At 45.8% G+C, this 15,525-nt stretch overlaps 1 protein-coding gene across 4 annotated transcripts; it reads right to left on the bottom strand.

Annotated features, from left to right (window-relative positions):
* Positions 1-374: 374 nt before the first annotated feature.
* RUFY1 (RUN and FYVE domain containing 1) lies at positions 375-14,536 on the bottom strand. Of its 4 annotated transcripts, none has more exons than XM_069869275.1 (18): positions 14,341-14,536; positions 10,222-10,395; positions 9,759-9,876; positions 9,095-9,196; positions 8,658-8,781; positions 7,998-8,056; positions 7,208-7,273; positions 6,522-6,591; positions 5,569-5,670; positions 5,053-5,169; positions 4,221-4,388; positions 3,655-3,752; positions 3,076-3,195; positions 2,423-2,552; positions 2,150-2,244; positions 1,663-1,711; positions 1,414-1,491; positions 375-1,065 (listed from the first exon to the last, which is right to left on the bottom strand). In XM_069869275.1, the coding sequence occupies exons 2-18, from the start codon at positions 10,376-10,378 to the stop codon at positions 922-924; spliced, it is 1,797 nt and encodes a 598-aa protein (XP_069725376.1). In that variant the 5' UTR covers positions 10,379-10,395; positions 14,341-14,536; the 3' UTR covers positions 375-921. The 4 variants fall into 4 exon arrangements, with proteins under 4 accessions (XP_069725376.1, XP_069725372.1, XP_069725374.1 ...); XM_069869271.1 differs by having other exon boundaries at positions 14,390-14,513; XM_069869273.1 differs by having other exon boundaries at positions 14,321-14,451.
* Between the last annotated feature and the right edge of the window lie 989 nt (positions 14,537-15,525).

Raw genomic sequence — 15,525 nt, 5'->3', positions numbered from 1 at the left:
CTTTCAGGCAGTTTCAGGCAGGGACAAGGTCTCCCCTCAGCCTCCTTTTCTCCAGGCTGAACAACCGGTTCGTCAGCAGCCCTCGCTGTTCTCTCAACGCCTCCAGGACGGGGGCAGCTGTCACCACACACCCCGCATAAGCCGAGCAGGGGAGCGGGTCCCAGCCCCTCGCTGCCTGGGGGAGGCGCCGCCTGCTGCTTCTCTCCTGGGAAGCACGGACAGTTCGGCTTTATCCTGCAGAAGGCAGTGAGCCTGCTGGGCCGTCGCTCCAGCTGCATTCCAGTAGCTTCAGCCCTTGCTGCCCCCAGCTGTACGAGAACCTCCCCTCTGGGAGCCACAACCGACAGTTGTTATAAGTCACAACTTCAATCTGGTTCCAGTTTTAGGAAAAGGTTTTATTGTGTAACTGCTGCTCCCCGCGGCCTTCAGAACACAGCGCGGTTCTTGAGTGCGGCGAGATGAAGGCGCGTTCGCCCCTGCTTCCCCAACAGCTCCCACTGTGCACAACTCCTACATCGACTTCTCTGCACTGAGAGCAAATACAAAACTGTACAGGGGGCACCAAAGCACAGAGGGGTGACCCCAGGGAAGGGACAGAGCAACGAAGCTGACGTGTGGGACAGTGACATCTACAGGAATCAAATCAATGTAGAAATGCCATATAGAAATTTTAATACAAATATCTATAAAACCCAGAAAAGTGGATTTGCATTTTAGTTTGAAATAGAACTTATTTTTTAAATTATTCCAGTAGGAGAAACATTAGCTTGCTTATTCCCCCAAAACTACTGTACGCTGCTCTGTCCTACACTGGAAAATCCGAGTGTGCAGGCAGCCCTGCTGCACCGATGCCTGGAATTCAGAATTAAAAAAATAATGGCTATTTTCCAACGTTAGAGCAGAACCGAGGTTACGGAAGCCTTAGGAGGAATTGGATGAACAGCGCTGGAGGAGGAAGGTGTGACAGGTATCACAGACACGGACGGGCTTGGGATAGGAGGGCAGTGCCAGTTCATTGCTGGAACAAGTGTTGCAGAAGATGTCCCCGCAGTTCCTGCAGTGATGCTGCCAACAGAGTCACAGTGAGCACAGCTGCCTAAACCGAGCATCGCGAGGAGAGAGATCCAAACAGCTTTTCCCTTCCCCCAGACTCATCCTCCCATTCCCAACAGGCCCAGCTCTCCCAGCAGCACTTCCTCAGCAGCACATGGCCCCTCACAGCTCTCTGACCCGGGAAGGGGCCAAGCAGAACCATTTTTACAATGGGAAACACCAAATTACTCGTCTACGTGCTTATCACAGCAGCGAGATCTGGAACCGCAGCACTGTCAGTCCTCCCTAGCAAACTACGCAACAGCAAAATTTTAGTTTTCCATGACAAAAGGGAAGAAGAAACCCAGCGACCGCCATTACCTTCCTTCTTGAGATCGAGAATTCCTTTTCACACTGCTTGCAGTGAGTGGCTTCATCATCCTTCAGCCAGGTATGACCCTAGGAAATTGGAATGAAAACTTCACTGTACCTACAAGTGAATTTATAAAACAAACCCCAACGGCAGCTCCCCAAGACTGTTGGCGCTTTTCAAAAGCTGCCTTTTAAAGCAGGATAAGGTGTTAAAACATGTATGTTTACTAGTCAAAACATCCATGAGATGTCAAGTACCTTCAGAGCTTTATTTACTTCTTTAATGTCTTCCATCTTCAACTTTGATCTGGAAAAAAATAAAAATCATTCCCTCTGCTTGACTTCACACTTGATTGTGTTCATTTTCCCCTGTTATTCCACTGTCCACCCACCAAATCTAAACTCTAATTTCAGCTCCCTGTTAGAGCTCTGAACCACTCAGCATCACCGGGAAGCTCTGTCACCCTGGGGTCTGCTCCCTTCCTGGTATATCCAGAAGAATGTGGGAAAGGCCCAGTTCCACTGTAGGAACCAGGCATTTACTGCACAGCTTCCTATCGCAGCCAGCTTACTCATGCAGGGATGTTCCCTCGCTTTCAGTTCATGGCTGTTTTGTTTCCCATGAATAGCAATCACCTCCTAAAATTCTCATGTTTGTTGATTTTCATAACTAGGTGCGTTTTAATATTATTTATATTTGTTTGATGCTCGATTCTGCAGGTTACAGTTCAGCTCCAGAACTTACTGGCTGAGATGAAGTCCCATTTCTTGAAGCGCTTGCTCCTGCTCCTCACAGACTTTCTCTAATTGCTGCTTCTCATCCTGCAGTTTTCTCAGTTCCTGTAAAATTAAGAACAAAATCAAGTTTTCTGTGTGCCAAGTTTGATCTATAACCTAGGTCAGAATCTTCAAACTACCCTGGCACTTCACAAGAAGGAGCTCCTTTACAAACCAACCTATTTCTAAGGCTTGATTTTTAGAATTGCACAGGTGAACTACACATTTGCACAGTGCATACCTTTTTTAGTCCTTCCATTTGCTGCAATTCTGTTTTAAGCAGAGTGGTAGCATCTTTCTCTTGGTGTAGTTCTCTTTGCAAAGTTTGTCTCTGTTCCTTTTCGGATTTTAACTCCTTTTCCAGAGTCGAGCTGTTATTTAAGAAAAATTCATACTAAGAAACCCTCTAGCAGAAAAATATCCTGTAGCACTTACAGACAGCAACAGTATGAGAAGAAAACTTGTGCAGAAGGGGACAAAAAATAGAGGGGTGTCCTGGAAATGGAAAGAAGAAGGCTGTTACGGCAGCAAACATCAAAAACCTATTAGCAGTTTCAGGTCACAGAAAAAAAAGCAGCAATGAATGGCTAGAAGAAAAAACAAACCAAATCCAGTAAAAAAGTGATTGAAAGCTCTATGGCTAGCGAGAACAGACTTCTACTGGCACTCTCTGCTCTAAACTGGATGTTCTGGAACAAGCATTTCAAAATCCTCACGCTAACTGCTCACTATACAGAAGTGCTGTGCCTTCTGAGATCTTGCCTACTGTCAAAGGTTGCTGAACCCACCACAATTCAAACCTACTCCTCTCTAGAACTCAGCACAAACGAAGGAGAAAGCATTTCTTAAAGAACTGGCAGAAAGGAAGGAAAAAAACCTGATCACATCAAATACCATTTGCTATCCAGCTGGGACATCTGTTGCCGACAAGTGTCGAGCCTGCCAGCAAGCTCTTGCTTCATCTTTTTGCACCTTTCTTCCGCAGCCTGCCTTGCCTTTTCTGCATGCTGCAATCTGCAAGGTAAGGAACACGTACATTTGTTGTCAGTTCATTCTCCTTACTTACTCCCTCTCATTCTGTTCTTCTAGATTTATCGTGCAGACCTCTATTAAAGCTTGAACTGAAACGGCCAGTGAAGAAAAAAAGACTTTTGAAAGCAATTGTTTCTGCAATAAAAAACTAACCCAGAAGTGCGAGTCGTACCTGCTCTTAAACTAAAGTCAACAGGTTTTTAAACAACCTGTTTAAAAACAGGAGCGGTGGTTTTCAAACGGGTCACTTATTGGCATTTTTGCCTGGGAAAAGAGAGCAGGCAAGTGCTGAGGGTGATAAGGAGGAGAAGGGGAAAAGAACATCATGTTGGCACGCATGCCCAAATGTCTACAGGAGGTGTGTGGAAGGTCGTCCTAGAGGTTTCAGTTGGAAACTTTCTACTAACTTCAGCGTTGACTTCTTGAACTTGTAATTATTACCTCTCTTCCATTTGTTTCATAGAGGACATCATCTCATTTGCTTTTCCTTCAAAAGAGGATATCGCTTCTGTTTTCTGTTGTAATGAACACTCTGCATTCTGGAGGAATAAGGTAATACATTTTAGTTTTCTAAAGCACAAAGTGTTAGTGTTTAACGAAAGTCTGCCACTAGATAATGAATGTTTAGCTTGTACCAGAGTCTAAATGGAATGTACAGACGAAACGCTGATAAGGCCAGGGCAAACACTCCTCAGCTTGTTTTGTTAAGAGCTCAGAAAAATACTTAACTGTCCTGCATTTTGACCTAGGAGATTAGCTACAAGCCATAAATTTTCTCTTTGGAAACGAGCTTGAAGAAAGAAATGATCAGATTAAACTGACAGGATAAGAATATTAATTATGATTTGAATGTAACAACTGCACTCAGTGGGCATTAAAAACAGTTTGAACCGTTTTAAAATCGATATTACTAAGAAAACTGTTGCATCTAAGTATTAGTTCTAAGTGCATATGCATCCCCAAGATCATCACTACTCTGCTCTTTCTGTTCTCCACTGTGTACTTACCTGAGACTTGTGAAACATCTGCAAGTTAATAGCCTTCACTTCTTCTAGCTGCTGGCGAAGTGCAACTAATGTGTCTTGTTTTTCATGAGTGTCTTTTTCCAGGAGTTTCATTGCAATTTCCATTTCTGTTTTCATTCCAATTTGTAGCTCCAACTCTTTCTCTAGTTCCTTACAAAGAGATTTCCTCATTACTGCCATGCAGTCACATGTCAGGGATCAGCATTTCCAAAACCTGGATAACCTCATACACAAACTAAGTCTTACTTTGAGATAATCCCAAACAATGACTTTAGAGAAGAGTTTGGTCTCAAATGATACATTAAGTCAGTAAGACTGAAACACTGTGTCTGTCGGCTCTCTAGATCAGAGCAAGAGTGCAGATCTGCTGGCATGAAATGCAGAGCTCAGCGCCCTGTCAAATGAAGCCAGAGCTGGGTTTACTAAGAGCTTTGGGCTTCAGCAAGCCTGGGCAGCCTCTCCACTAGTCACTAATTAGCAGTTCACTGTGCAAGTGCCTGTTGTGCATGTACTGTATTTTCCTCCATAAAGACAGGTGCCTCTTGTTGTGTTTGACCTTAGTCTCTGCTACAATAATGCTGGTAGGTTTCTAAACAGAAAAAGATCTTTTATTTTCAGCATTCCAAAAGCCCCGATTTCCAGTTCTTTACAGACACTGTTAAAGACCGATGTCCAGCACCTTGCTTGCAATTCTTTTATGAATTCTGAACAGCTGCAAAAAGTCCACAGTATGCATCCCATATGTGTAATGGTGCCTTAAAGTAGTCAGAATCCTGTATCTTCCATTTCCCTTTTTACAGTTAAGTTTCCTTACCATCCTTATTTTTTTTTCTTCTTTCAGCTGCTTCCAAACATCACTGTACATCTCATCAAGACCCTGGCGTGACTGTTTGTAAGTATCCAATTCTACTTTTGTATCCTCTTTTGTTACCTACAAGAAACATTAGCAAAAAAGCCACATAAGATCGCAACACTATGTATTTAAAGTAGGCTTAAAGTTGTAACACGAATATTTCCATGTGCTATTTCAAGTAAGATTCTACTATTTTATAATTAACAAGCTGGCAAATGTAAATAAGCTGAAATTTCAAAGAATAGAGTAAAAATAAAAATAAACCGTTCTAATACTTTTAATGCTTTCTCTCTTCTGCAAGTCTATGTTTAAGTGTGTGGTAAAACCCAGCAAAATCTAAGGCCTGTGCAAGCTGTGCATAAAACCAGCGATCCACACAGTAGCATGCTAAATTGTGCTTAGCATTCCACCTTAAAATGCTTTTGAGAGCACTGACAACAGCTGATCAGAAGAGATCACTTATTTGAGGTGTCTCACCTCTACACTTTTTTCACTTCGTTCACGAATTAATTCATTTTGTTGTTTTAACTGCTGCTGCTCTTCTTGTAGTGATCCGATCCGGTCAGTTGCTGCTGCGAGCTGTTTACAAAGAGAACATATCTGTATTTAATCATATGCAACGTCTGGAGGAATTCTATAGTTAGCTCAGCCTTTGTAGCAGGTGTGCTGCTCGCTTCCTCTTCTGGCCTTTTCACTCTCCCCAGAAGCTGCTGTACCCTTTTGCAGCCACACTTAAGAGCATAAATTAATAAACCCACCAGCATTTGTTCACTTGACTTCTGCTTCACACTCTCATCAGTGATTTTTAACTATTAACTGTGCAAAGAAATGCATCCTAGTGTAAAAGGCTAAAATTCACCACTGATCTGTGCTATTGTACTTCTGTAGAAGTCATATAGCAAGTCAGGGCTGTCATTCACTGATGAAACCTTATGGCATTTTCAGGTGGAGGTACCCCAAAAAGTACTGAAAATCAGACTATGCAGATACACTCTGAACTCATATGTGTAAACAGTAAAACACCAGCACCACACCAGAACCCAAACCAGCCATTATCGTGCATGCTGCTGGATTCTATTTCAGTTCCCAGTTAGGAAAGATTTCCTAACTAAAGTGTGACTGACAAACACACACGTGTATACGCAAAAGGAAGAGGGACAAATCATGATCATTACAGTGGTATGATGACTTTTGAGTGGAGATAAAACACCTAAGGAAACCTGTCTAACAAACAGGTGCCCAAAAGCATTGTAACAACTAATATAACACAGAAGCTTTCCACAGAGCTTTCCTCATTGCCAACTCATACCAATCACCCCAACTTCATTAGCATCAACTCAAATATTAGGTCTAAGGTACATTCTTAGGGATGCACCTTTGCCTCTGATGGAAAACAGCTACTAGAGATATTTAATGGACCAGACACAAACCTCTTCCTGGAGTTTTGAATTGGTCTTTTCCAAACAGTCTATTTTGTTCTGAAGATCTGCCACTGTGCAACTGCAGCAAGGAAGAGAGATGCATTAAAAAAAAAGAAATGCCGGCGTTAAGCGTTTATTCCTGTCCTCAACCATACTTTCACCATCTTGCAGTTGTTAACAATGAAATACTACAGTGAGCTGGCAAAAATCTCAGGGGAAGGATGACCATCCCTCTCAAGCTCTGACAGGACCATGCATTTCCCTATAGCTGACAGCCTACTGTATTAGTTAGCAGCTCTGTTCTTGCTTAGCTTTTGCAGTCTTAACAGCTCTCTGATGTTCAAGAGGGTAAGCAGGGCCTGCTGTTCCTACTGAGCAACGTGTGGGGGAAGAACAGACTCGCCCTCTAAACAATGAACGTCCAGATGCACTTGTAATAGTTTACTCTTGAAAAGGTAGCTCCAAAATCTCCTGCTAATAAGTCTCAAAATAGTCAATAAATACTACACAGACTTGTTTTCTGCATTGCATACGCCGTCAGAAGAGTAAGATTACAATATGAAACTAAGATTTCAGGAAATAATCAGAAAAGGCATTTCAATATCAGATAAAAATCTACAACACTGACAGCAAAGTCATACTGCTGAAGCTAAACAAAACAAGCGTTCCTACATTAGAACAGATGAAAATCCCACCTTAGATGTCGGTTAAGTTCTTCCACGTAATGCTTCTGGTCAAGGACAGCTGTAATCCCTCCATCTCTAGTTGTAAAAGTGAGAATTTATTGATTGAGAAGAAACTCCTTCACTCTAAAGTGTTAGTTTGTACTAGAGTTTTCAGCACAGACTTGCAAATCAACTTGAAACCTTTTCTCCTTTTCATACAAAACCAATTGTGCCTGAGCTAGACTGGAAGCACCAGGGAGATGGAGTGGTGGTGTAGCTGCTTCTCCTCAGCAGCTAAGCGGTAAAATGCTCTGAAGGGCAGGAAGCACGCAAACTATTATGTACCCTCCATTCATAGAGGTCTTCCAGATACAGTGACATGAACAGTTGCAGTCGCTAATTCACCTGAAAGTACTTCTCCCCCTGTCCCAACTGATTGCTCCCACAAAGATAGTTACTTCATTGAGAATGCTTCTGAAATAGTGCTTAAAAACAAAGCTGTGATTTAGCAGTGGGTGACATGGCAGATCATGTCTCCTAAAAACCAATAAAAACACAACCTAAAATTCTGGGTACTTATAATTTGATCCCAGCTCAAGAAACAAACTCTCTACACTGTACTGTTGTTAAAACTACTACGGGCTCAACCTCAGAAAGTTAGTACTTTTGTCTAGTTAACAATATCTAATTTGGATTTTTTTTTTTTTTGATGATTAAAAGAGTCTGAGATCTCTAGTATTTATGTGCTCCCACAGTTCATCTGGCAGGTTTGATCTGCAAAGAACATAACAATTTTGAATCACTAATTCACCGCACTTACTGTTTGTCATCACTGTCCTGTGTTTCCTTAAGATACAAGGAAAAATCAATCACTCCAACCTGAAAAACATTTAAGACATGAACATGCCTTCACAGTGCAATTCCGTGTAGCAGGAGATATTACTTTAAATTTGGAAAAAGGTAAACATCTGGAGTTTAAGTTTAGAAAGACAGAGAATATATTCTTCCCAGCTGAAGCAAGCGTACAAGCTAGCATTTGTTGTAAAAGCAGCAAAAAGAACACATTCAGTGTGCTAAGACTCTAGCAGTTATTGTTTTGACAGCATTTCCATAAACTGCTTCTTAAAGAGATGGGTACTTATGTACATCTTTTTTTTTTTTCTTGATTCAAGGGGGGAAACATGACAAGCTTCCATACATGACATTCTTGTCCATCCTCCCCATCCCCCAAAAGCAAAAGGAAACCACCGTTCACCCTCAAAACAAAAACTCTCTGAAGTCCCTGGCAGACAGATCTTGACAATGTCAGATCTTTGATTTATCATAAGACTTTCAAATACCTACTTAGGAAAACAATGGCAAATCCTGGCTGCATACTACATTTCAGAATTCTGGACCCAATTCAGTAAAGAACTCATAGATGTGCTTAATTCTACCTGAATCTTACACAGACTGATCTTATTTAACTTTGAATCTTCACCTGGGAGTCCAAGTCTTCTCCTTTCAAGCAAAGGTTTGCATCAATAACATTCAGTCCAACTAGCAGACCCACAATGACTGCTCCTTCCTCCTCCATCATCAATGCACCAGGTTCGTAAAATTCACTAGAAGAAACATTATAAGGCATCACTGCACATCATAACAATTATAGCAGTGCTTCCACCACTGAAACCACATAAATGTTGTGTGTATAAAGCTCCCTCTCTTTGCCAATTTATTGCATACAGGGGAAGGCGAAGAGCTCTCAGAAAACACTCTACTTACTCCTCTGCAGCTTCACTGCAAAAACAATGAACAACTTGCTCCTCTGCAGGTTGCAAGAAAAAGCTTAAAGCCATCACTTAATGACCTCTTAGTACGGCAATGCAAGGTGTCAGTAATTCAGCAAACACAATCTACTTATGTCCATAGTGTTACCTTAACAGGTGCTTATGGTCCAAGAGTACTTTGAGATAATCTGCCAGTTTCTTTTGCATAAGTGCCAGATAAAGCCATGCCCGTCCTCTTCCTACAGCAGTCCTAAAATGAAAAGTTGCATGCTTTGGTAAAACTAAAATGGTTTATTAACTAGCTTAGTCCCATTCAAATTCCTCCCTTTTTCAAAGCGTTGTCTCCAGAACACAGAAGCATTTGAGTAAATCCCATTGTTTCAGACTGTAAAATCTTCCTAATGGGGAAAGACATACATAGTTTCAACTGCCACCACAACCCATCTATTGATGCATCCTGGCATGATAAACAGGCTCTCTTCATCATCCTGGATTACTGAAACGAAACACTACTAGCAATTGCACAGAAATAGACAAAGCCATAAAAGTGATGGAAGGAAGAGGAAAGAAAATACAGTAATTTTTAGCAAACTAATAGAAATTTCCTCACGGTCTTCAGTCTGACAGCATTGTTTGAATCAGAAGCATGGAGTATTTTAAGATGTCCTCCTCATCTCTTGGAGAAGACACTGCTTCCTACCTATCCTATTTTTCTCTTTTGGAACAAGATCTCATTAAGGTGAGGGACTACATGATGAATTCTTTTTCCCAGCAGTATAAGTGAAATGCATCATCCACAACAATCAACTTACTTCAACTCTGGCAGATTTTTAACACTAGTTGCTATATCTGATGCTTCAGGACAAAGTTTTTCCACTAGCTCCAAAGGACCAAAAAACGATTTGTTCTGTCCAATAAAAGTCTTCTTCACTAAAGTGAGCACACAGAGAAGTTTGTGAGGAAAAGTGACAGGCTTTCAACTCCAGAATCACAAATTTTAGTCTACATTTGACTTTGTTGTACCAGCTCCTAATATGTCAACAAAAAGGGGGCATCAAAAATACCATTACAGTTTAGGAGGCACAAAATACAGGGTTTACAGGAAGGTAACCTCACAGTTCCATGTGAAATACTGATTAGCATCGTATGGAGTACATGGTTAAATTAATGTTACACAGAAGACAGCCTGGAAATACAGCCAGGCACGACACAGACTCGTTTATCCACCTCTCCTTGGTGTGGCAGCAGGAGTGGGTGCAGGGAGCAGGCGCTCACCTTTCAGCCCATGCTTGAGGCAGTGTTCCAGCACCACGAAGAACTGCTGCAAGGGTGGGAAGTCAGAGTCTAGGGTCCGGCCCAGGCTCAGGGCTGATTGGATCAGGATTTTGATGCTGAGCTTCATCATGTTCATGAGGTTGCTGCGCTCCTCCATGGCGTGGCACCGCGCACCTGGGCAGGGGGACAGAGGTGGAGACAGAAAAGTGGGTTTAGAGATGTGCTCACCTGGACCCCTCACCATGCTGACACCATCCGTGTCTTCTCTGGACCCCTTACACCAGTCGTATTCTGCAATCCCCTCACACCATCTGCACCTCCCCTGGACCCCTCGCAACCTCTGTGCCCCTTGCATCTCCCCCGAACCCCTCGCACCCTCTGCGTTTCCCCTGAACCCCTCGCACCCTCCATGCTCCCACTGTTCCCCTCGCACCCCCCGTGTCTCCCCCAGCCCCTCTCACCATCCGTGTCCCCCTCGTTCCCCTCACACTCTCCCTGCCCCCCCCCGTTCCCCTCACACCCTCCACACTCCCCCAGCCCCTCACACCCCGTGTCCCCCTGTTCCCCTCACACCCTCCATACCCCCTTGTTCCACTCGCACCCCCTGTGTCCCCCCCATTCCCCTCACACCCTCCATGTCCCCCTGTTCCCCTCGCACCCCCTGTGTCCCCCCCGTTCCCCTCACACTCCGTGTGTCTCCCCCGTTCCCCTCACACCCTCCATACCCCCCCGTTCCCCTCACACCCTCCATGCCCCCCAGCCCCTCGCCCCACCCCCGTGTCTCCCCCCGGGCCCCGCCCCGCGCGCCGCCATCTTGGGCAGCGGCGCAGAGGCGGGAGGGGCCGCCGAGCCCGTCCGGGTGCAGCCCCGGCGCGGGCAGGGACACCGCCCACCGTGCTCCAAGCACCCTCCAACCCGGCCTCGAACACCGCCAGGGATGGGGCAGCCACAGCTTCCCTGTGCTGGTGCCTCCCCACCCTCATTGTGGGGAAATTCCTCCTTACGTCTCATCTAAATCTTCCCCCTTCAATTCAAAGCCATTTCCCCGTGTCCTGTCCTGGCACTCCCTGATCAAGTGCCCCTCACCAGCTTGCCTGGAGCCCCTTTCAGCACTGGAAGCTGCTCCGAGGTTTCCCAACACCTCTTTTCCAGGCTGAACAACTTCAACTCTCTCAGCCCACCCTCCAGCCCTCACACCATCTCTGTAGCCTCCTCTGGACCCATTCCAGCAGCTCCATCTCGTTCTTACGCTGAGGATTCCCGAACTGGACAGAGTACTCCAGGTGAGGTCTCACAAGAGAGGAATAGAGGGGCAGAATCCCCTCCCTCACCCTGCTGGCCACGCTGCTTTGGATGCAGCCCAGGACACGGTTGGCCGCCTGGGCTGTGAGTGCACGTTGCTGGCTCATGTTGAGCTTCTCATGTTATATATCACTTATAGTGACAGGTCTAGGGGGAATGGCTTTAAACCAGAAGGGGGAGGAGTAGATTGGACATAGGGAAGAAATTCTTCACGCTGAGGATGGGGAGGTGCTGGCACAGGTTGCTCAGGGAAGCTGTGGCTGCCCCATCCCTGGAAGTGTTTAAAGAGAGAGAGCAGGACGAGGAGAGAGGAGAGCACAAGCCTTACAAGGAGCTGCTGAGGGAACTGAGGAGTGGCATCATCTCTGTAGCCTCCTCTGCACCCGTTCCAACAGCTCCATATACTTCCTATGTTGGGGAGTTACAGAACTGGACACAACGCTCCAGGTGAGGTCTCGCCAGGGTGGAGCAGAGGGGCAGAATCCCCTTCCTCGCCCTGCTGCCCACACTGCTTTGGATGCAGCCCAGGATATGGTTGGCCTTTAAGGGGAGCGAGGCAAAACCTGGCATTCTGTCTGCAGTCAGGCAGCAGCAGAGTCTGGCAGGGGCTGCCAGCCACTGTCCAATGGCCACTGGTTGCCTTGGGAGAATCGTGGTGTCCCCTGTGGATCACACAGATCACTCCCATGCAGGAACAGCTGTAGGTTAAACCCAAGTCAAACCAGTAGAGCCGCTGTGTCAGTCACGCGCAAGGCTATTAGCACAAAATTCCTAACACCATGCACAAGTCTCTCTGGGTACTCAGTATTACCTTCCTTTTTGAGCGCGCAATCTTGATGAGCAAGGGGCTTCCCATATCAGAAGAGTGAAAAGGGGGAGTCATTCTAATCAAACTGACCTTAATAACCTCTCTGAGTACTCATTATTACCTTCCTTTTTGTGCACACAGCGCTGATGTAGGATTAAAAATAAGAACTCTTCCTGTATCAGAAGAGCGAGAAAGCGGACTCATTCTAATCAAGCTGACCTTAATCACCACAAAGCACACAAAGCCCCGTCTCCTCAGCAGCCTCCTGTACCATTGACTGCAGCCACTGCCTCAAAACTGCACATAATGGCATAGAATCATGGGATGTCCTGAGGTGGAAGGGACCCGCAAGGATCAGGAAGACCCAGCGCCTTGTAAGCCTTTCTCAAGATACATGTATTATCCACAAGGCTTAAAAAAAAAACCCACAGTGAAACGTTCTTGATGAACACAAATTTAAAGTGTCTTAATAAGGCTATTAAGTTAAATAACTACTTGAACAATATTTTTTTAAGTTGTTGCAAGTTTACAAAGTCAAGTACATCTTTTGCAAAGCTGTGTACAAGTGGGTATGTGTGAAATGGACAGGTATTAGACACATCATCAAAGCCAAGCCTCAAAGATCAGGAATTGGGTTACCTAAGTGCAAAAGATCACAGACATCATGCTGCAATCATCAAGAATGTAGTCACATGGTCTCCTATCTCATTAAGTTCAACAGATTTGTTTCAACATCTTTTTGAAGGCCTGTGCCTTGTTTTCTGTTATTATCCAGCACACTTTGAAATCTGAAAAATACTGAAGCATGAGGAAAAGCTAATAGGTCTTCATCTCTTGGTCTTTAAGACTGTAAGTGTTTCTTGTGGCAAAACCTGAGAGCCTGGCATAAGAGACTCCAGGCCCAGTTATGGTTCCATTTGAACAGTCTTGTTTCCATGTTATCATACCACTGAGACTTAATTCCCATATGAACTCAACTAAAGCCCTTCCAATTCAGTTCCAAGCAACCTGTTCCACAAATCCGCATTGTTGCTGTATCCATGCACAGAAATGCTCAATAAAGCAAAGTGTGGTTAAAGAGAAGGCATTTTTAGCACAGCTGAGTAAATAATTTATAAGAAATCTGTATCCTGGGTCACTTGTCCACCCTCTGATACAGAATCATAGAACAGTTTGGGTTGGAAGGGACCTTAAAGATCATCTAGTTCCCACCTCCCTGCCATGGGCAGGGCCACCTCCCACTGGATCAGGCTGCTCAAAGCCCCATCCAACCTGGCCTTGAACACCTCCAGGGACGGGACAGCCACAGCTTCCCTGGGCAACCTGTTCCAGTGCCTCATCACACTCATTGTGAAGAAATTCCTCCTTATGTCAAACCTATATCTGCCCCTCTGCAGTTTATAGCCACTACCACTCATTCTATCACCACAAGCCTTTGTAAAAGCCCCTCCCAGCTTTCTTGTAGCCCCTTCAGGTACTGGAAGGTTGCTCTAAGGTCTCCTTGGAGCCTTCTCTCCTCCAAGCTGTACAACCCCAACTCTCTCAACCTGTCCTCACGAAATCTATGTCCTATGCAAGCCATGCAGGACGCACAGCCCTGCTCCTCCTCTGAACTCACACAACTGGGGGATGAGAAACTGACTGGGCCAGGGAACTTTAGGGAGAGGGAGAAAAGGAATCACAGAAAAACTTACTGAATAAACCTAAAGTCCATTTTCCCAAATAATATATTTGGGAGTTCGGGATTAGAAGAGATATAAGACTTCAGAAGAGTTATAAGACTTTAGGCTTAGAAGAGTTTCAGATTCTGATCACGACACATTTCACCGCACGCCTGCGACGTGCTTATAATTTTTGCTGTACTAAAAAAACCCCAAACCCCAGGCAGCAGCATTTTTAAAGCTCGATTGGCAGGAGCAGCCAAGCCTCCCGGAGCAGCAGCACTTACGGCAGCAAAGCTCATTTTCGCCCCGCAAAAGCAAGGTTTACCCGGTTAAGCATCACCATACTTGTGGAGGCCGTGCTGTCAGTGCTGCCCGGTTTGGACACGAGTCCTACCAAAGATGCCGACTTCAACGCGCTCCCGTAGCCCAGCGCCAAGTTCTCCGAGGCTTTCCTGGCCAGCGACAGGATGGGAGCCGACCACCTCGCCTCCTCCGCCTTGCCCTTCTCCCCGTCTCTCAGCTCGCGATCGGGGACCTGCGCTTCGGCGATGGGCTCGCAGCCCTCCGGCGCGGCCATCTTCGCCGCGTCACGTGACGGCGGGGGCGGGGCTCGCTCCCTCATAAGAGCGCGTTATGATTGCTCGTTGCCCTCAAAGGGGAAGGGCGGGGGGCGAGAAAGCTGGGGAGGGGTTTTTTTTTTATATGGATATATAGAATCCTGGAATCGTTTCATAGAATAACCAGGTTGGAAGAGACCCACTGGATCATCGAGTCCAACCATTCCCATCAAACACTAAACCATGTCCCTCAGCACCTCGTCCACCCGTCCCTTAAACACCTCCAGGGAAGGTGACTCAACCCCCTCCCTGGGCAGCCTCGGACAGGGACCAATGACCCTTTCTGTGAAGAATTTGTTCCTAATGTCCAGCCCAAATCTCCCCTGGTGGAGCTTGAGGCCATTCCCTCTTGTCCTGTCCCCTGTCACTTGGGAAAAGAGCCCAGCTCCCTCCTCTCCACAACCTCCTTTCAGGTAGTTGGAGAGAGCAATGAGGTCTCCCCTCAGCCTCCTCTTCTCCAGGCTAAACACCCCCAGCTCTCTCAGCCGCTCCTCATAAGGCCTGTTCTCCAGCCCCTTCACCAGCCTCGTTGCTCTTCTCTGGACTCACTCCAGAGCCTCAACATCCTTCTTGTGGTGAGGGGCCCAGAACTGAACACAGGATTCGAGGAGCGGTCTCACCAGTGCCGAGTCCAGAGGGAGAATAACCTCCCTGCTCCTGCTGGTCACGCCGTTTCTGATACAAGCCAAGAGGCCACAGGCCTTCTTGGCCACTTGGGCCACTGCTGGCTCGTGTTCAGTCGCTGTCAACCAACACCAAGGGACCTCACAGCCCGTCCAGTCCCACCCCATGGCGGGGGGAAGCCTCCCGCTGGATCAGGCTGCTCAAAGCAGACGTAGAAAGCCTAACAACTTGTGTCCCACAAAGCACAGGGAAGCTCTTGGGTTTCTGTTGAGAATTCAGAGATCAGCAG

The sequence above is a fragment of the Phaenicophaeus curvirostris genome, chromosome 15, assembly GCF_032191515.1.
Source record: "Phaenicophaeus curvirostris isolate KB17595 chromosome 15, BPBGC_Pcur_1.0, whole genome shotgun sequence".
NCBI lineage: Eukaryota > Metazoa > Chordata > Aves > Cuculiformes > Cuculidae > Phaenicophaeus > Phaenicophaeus curvirostris.
The sequence above is the reverse complement of the archived record's forward strand: the minus strand, read 5'-3'. Positions and strand labels throughout refer to the sequence as shown.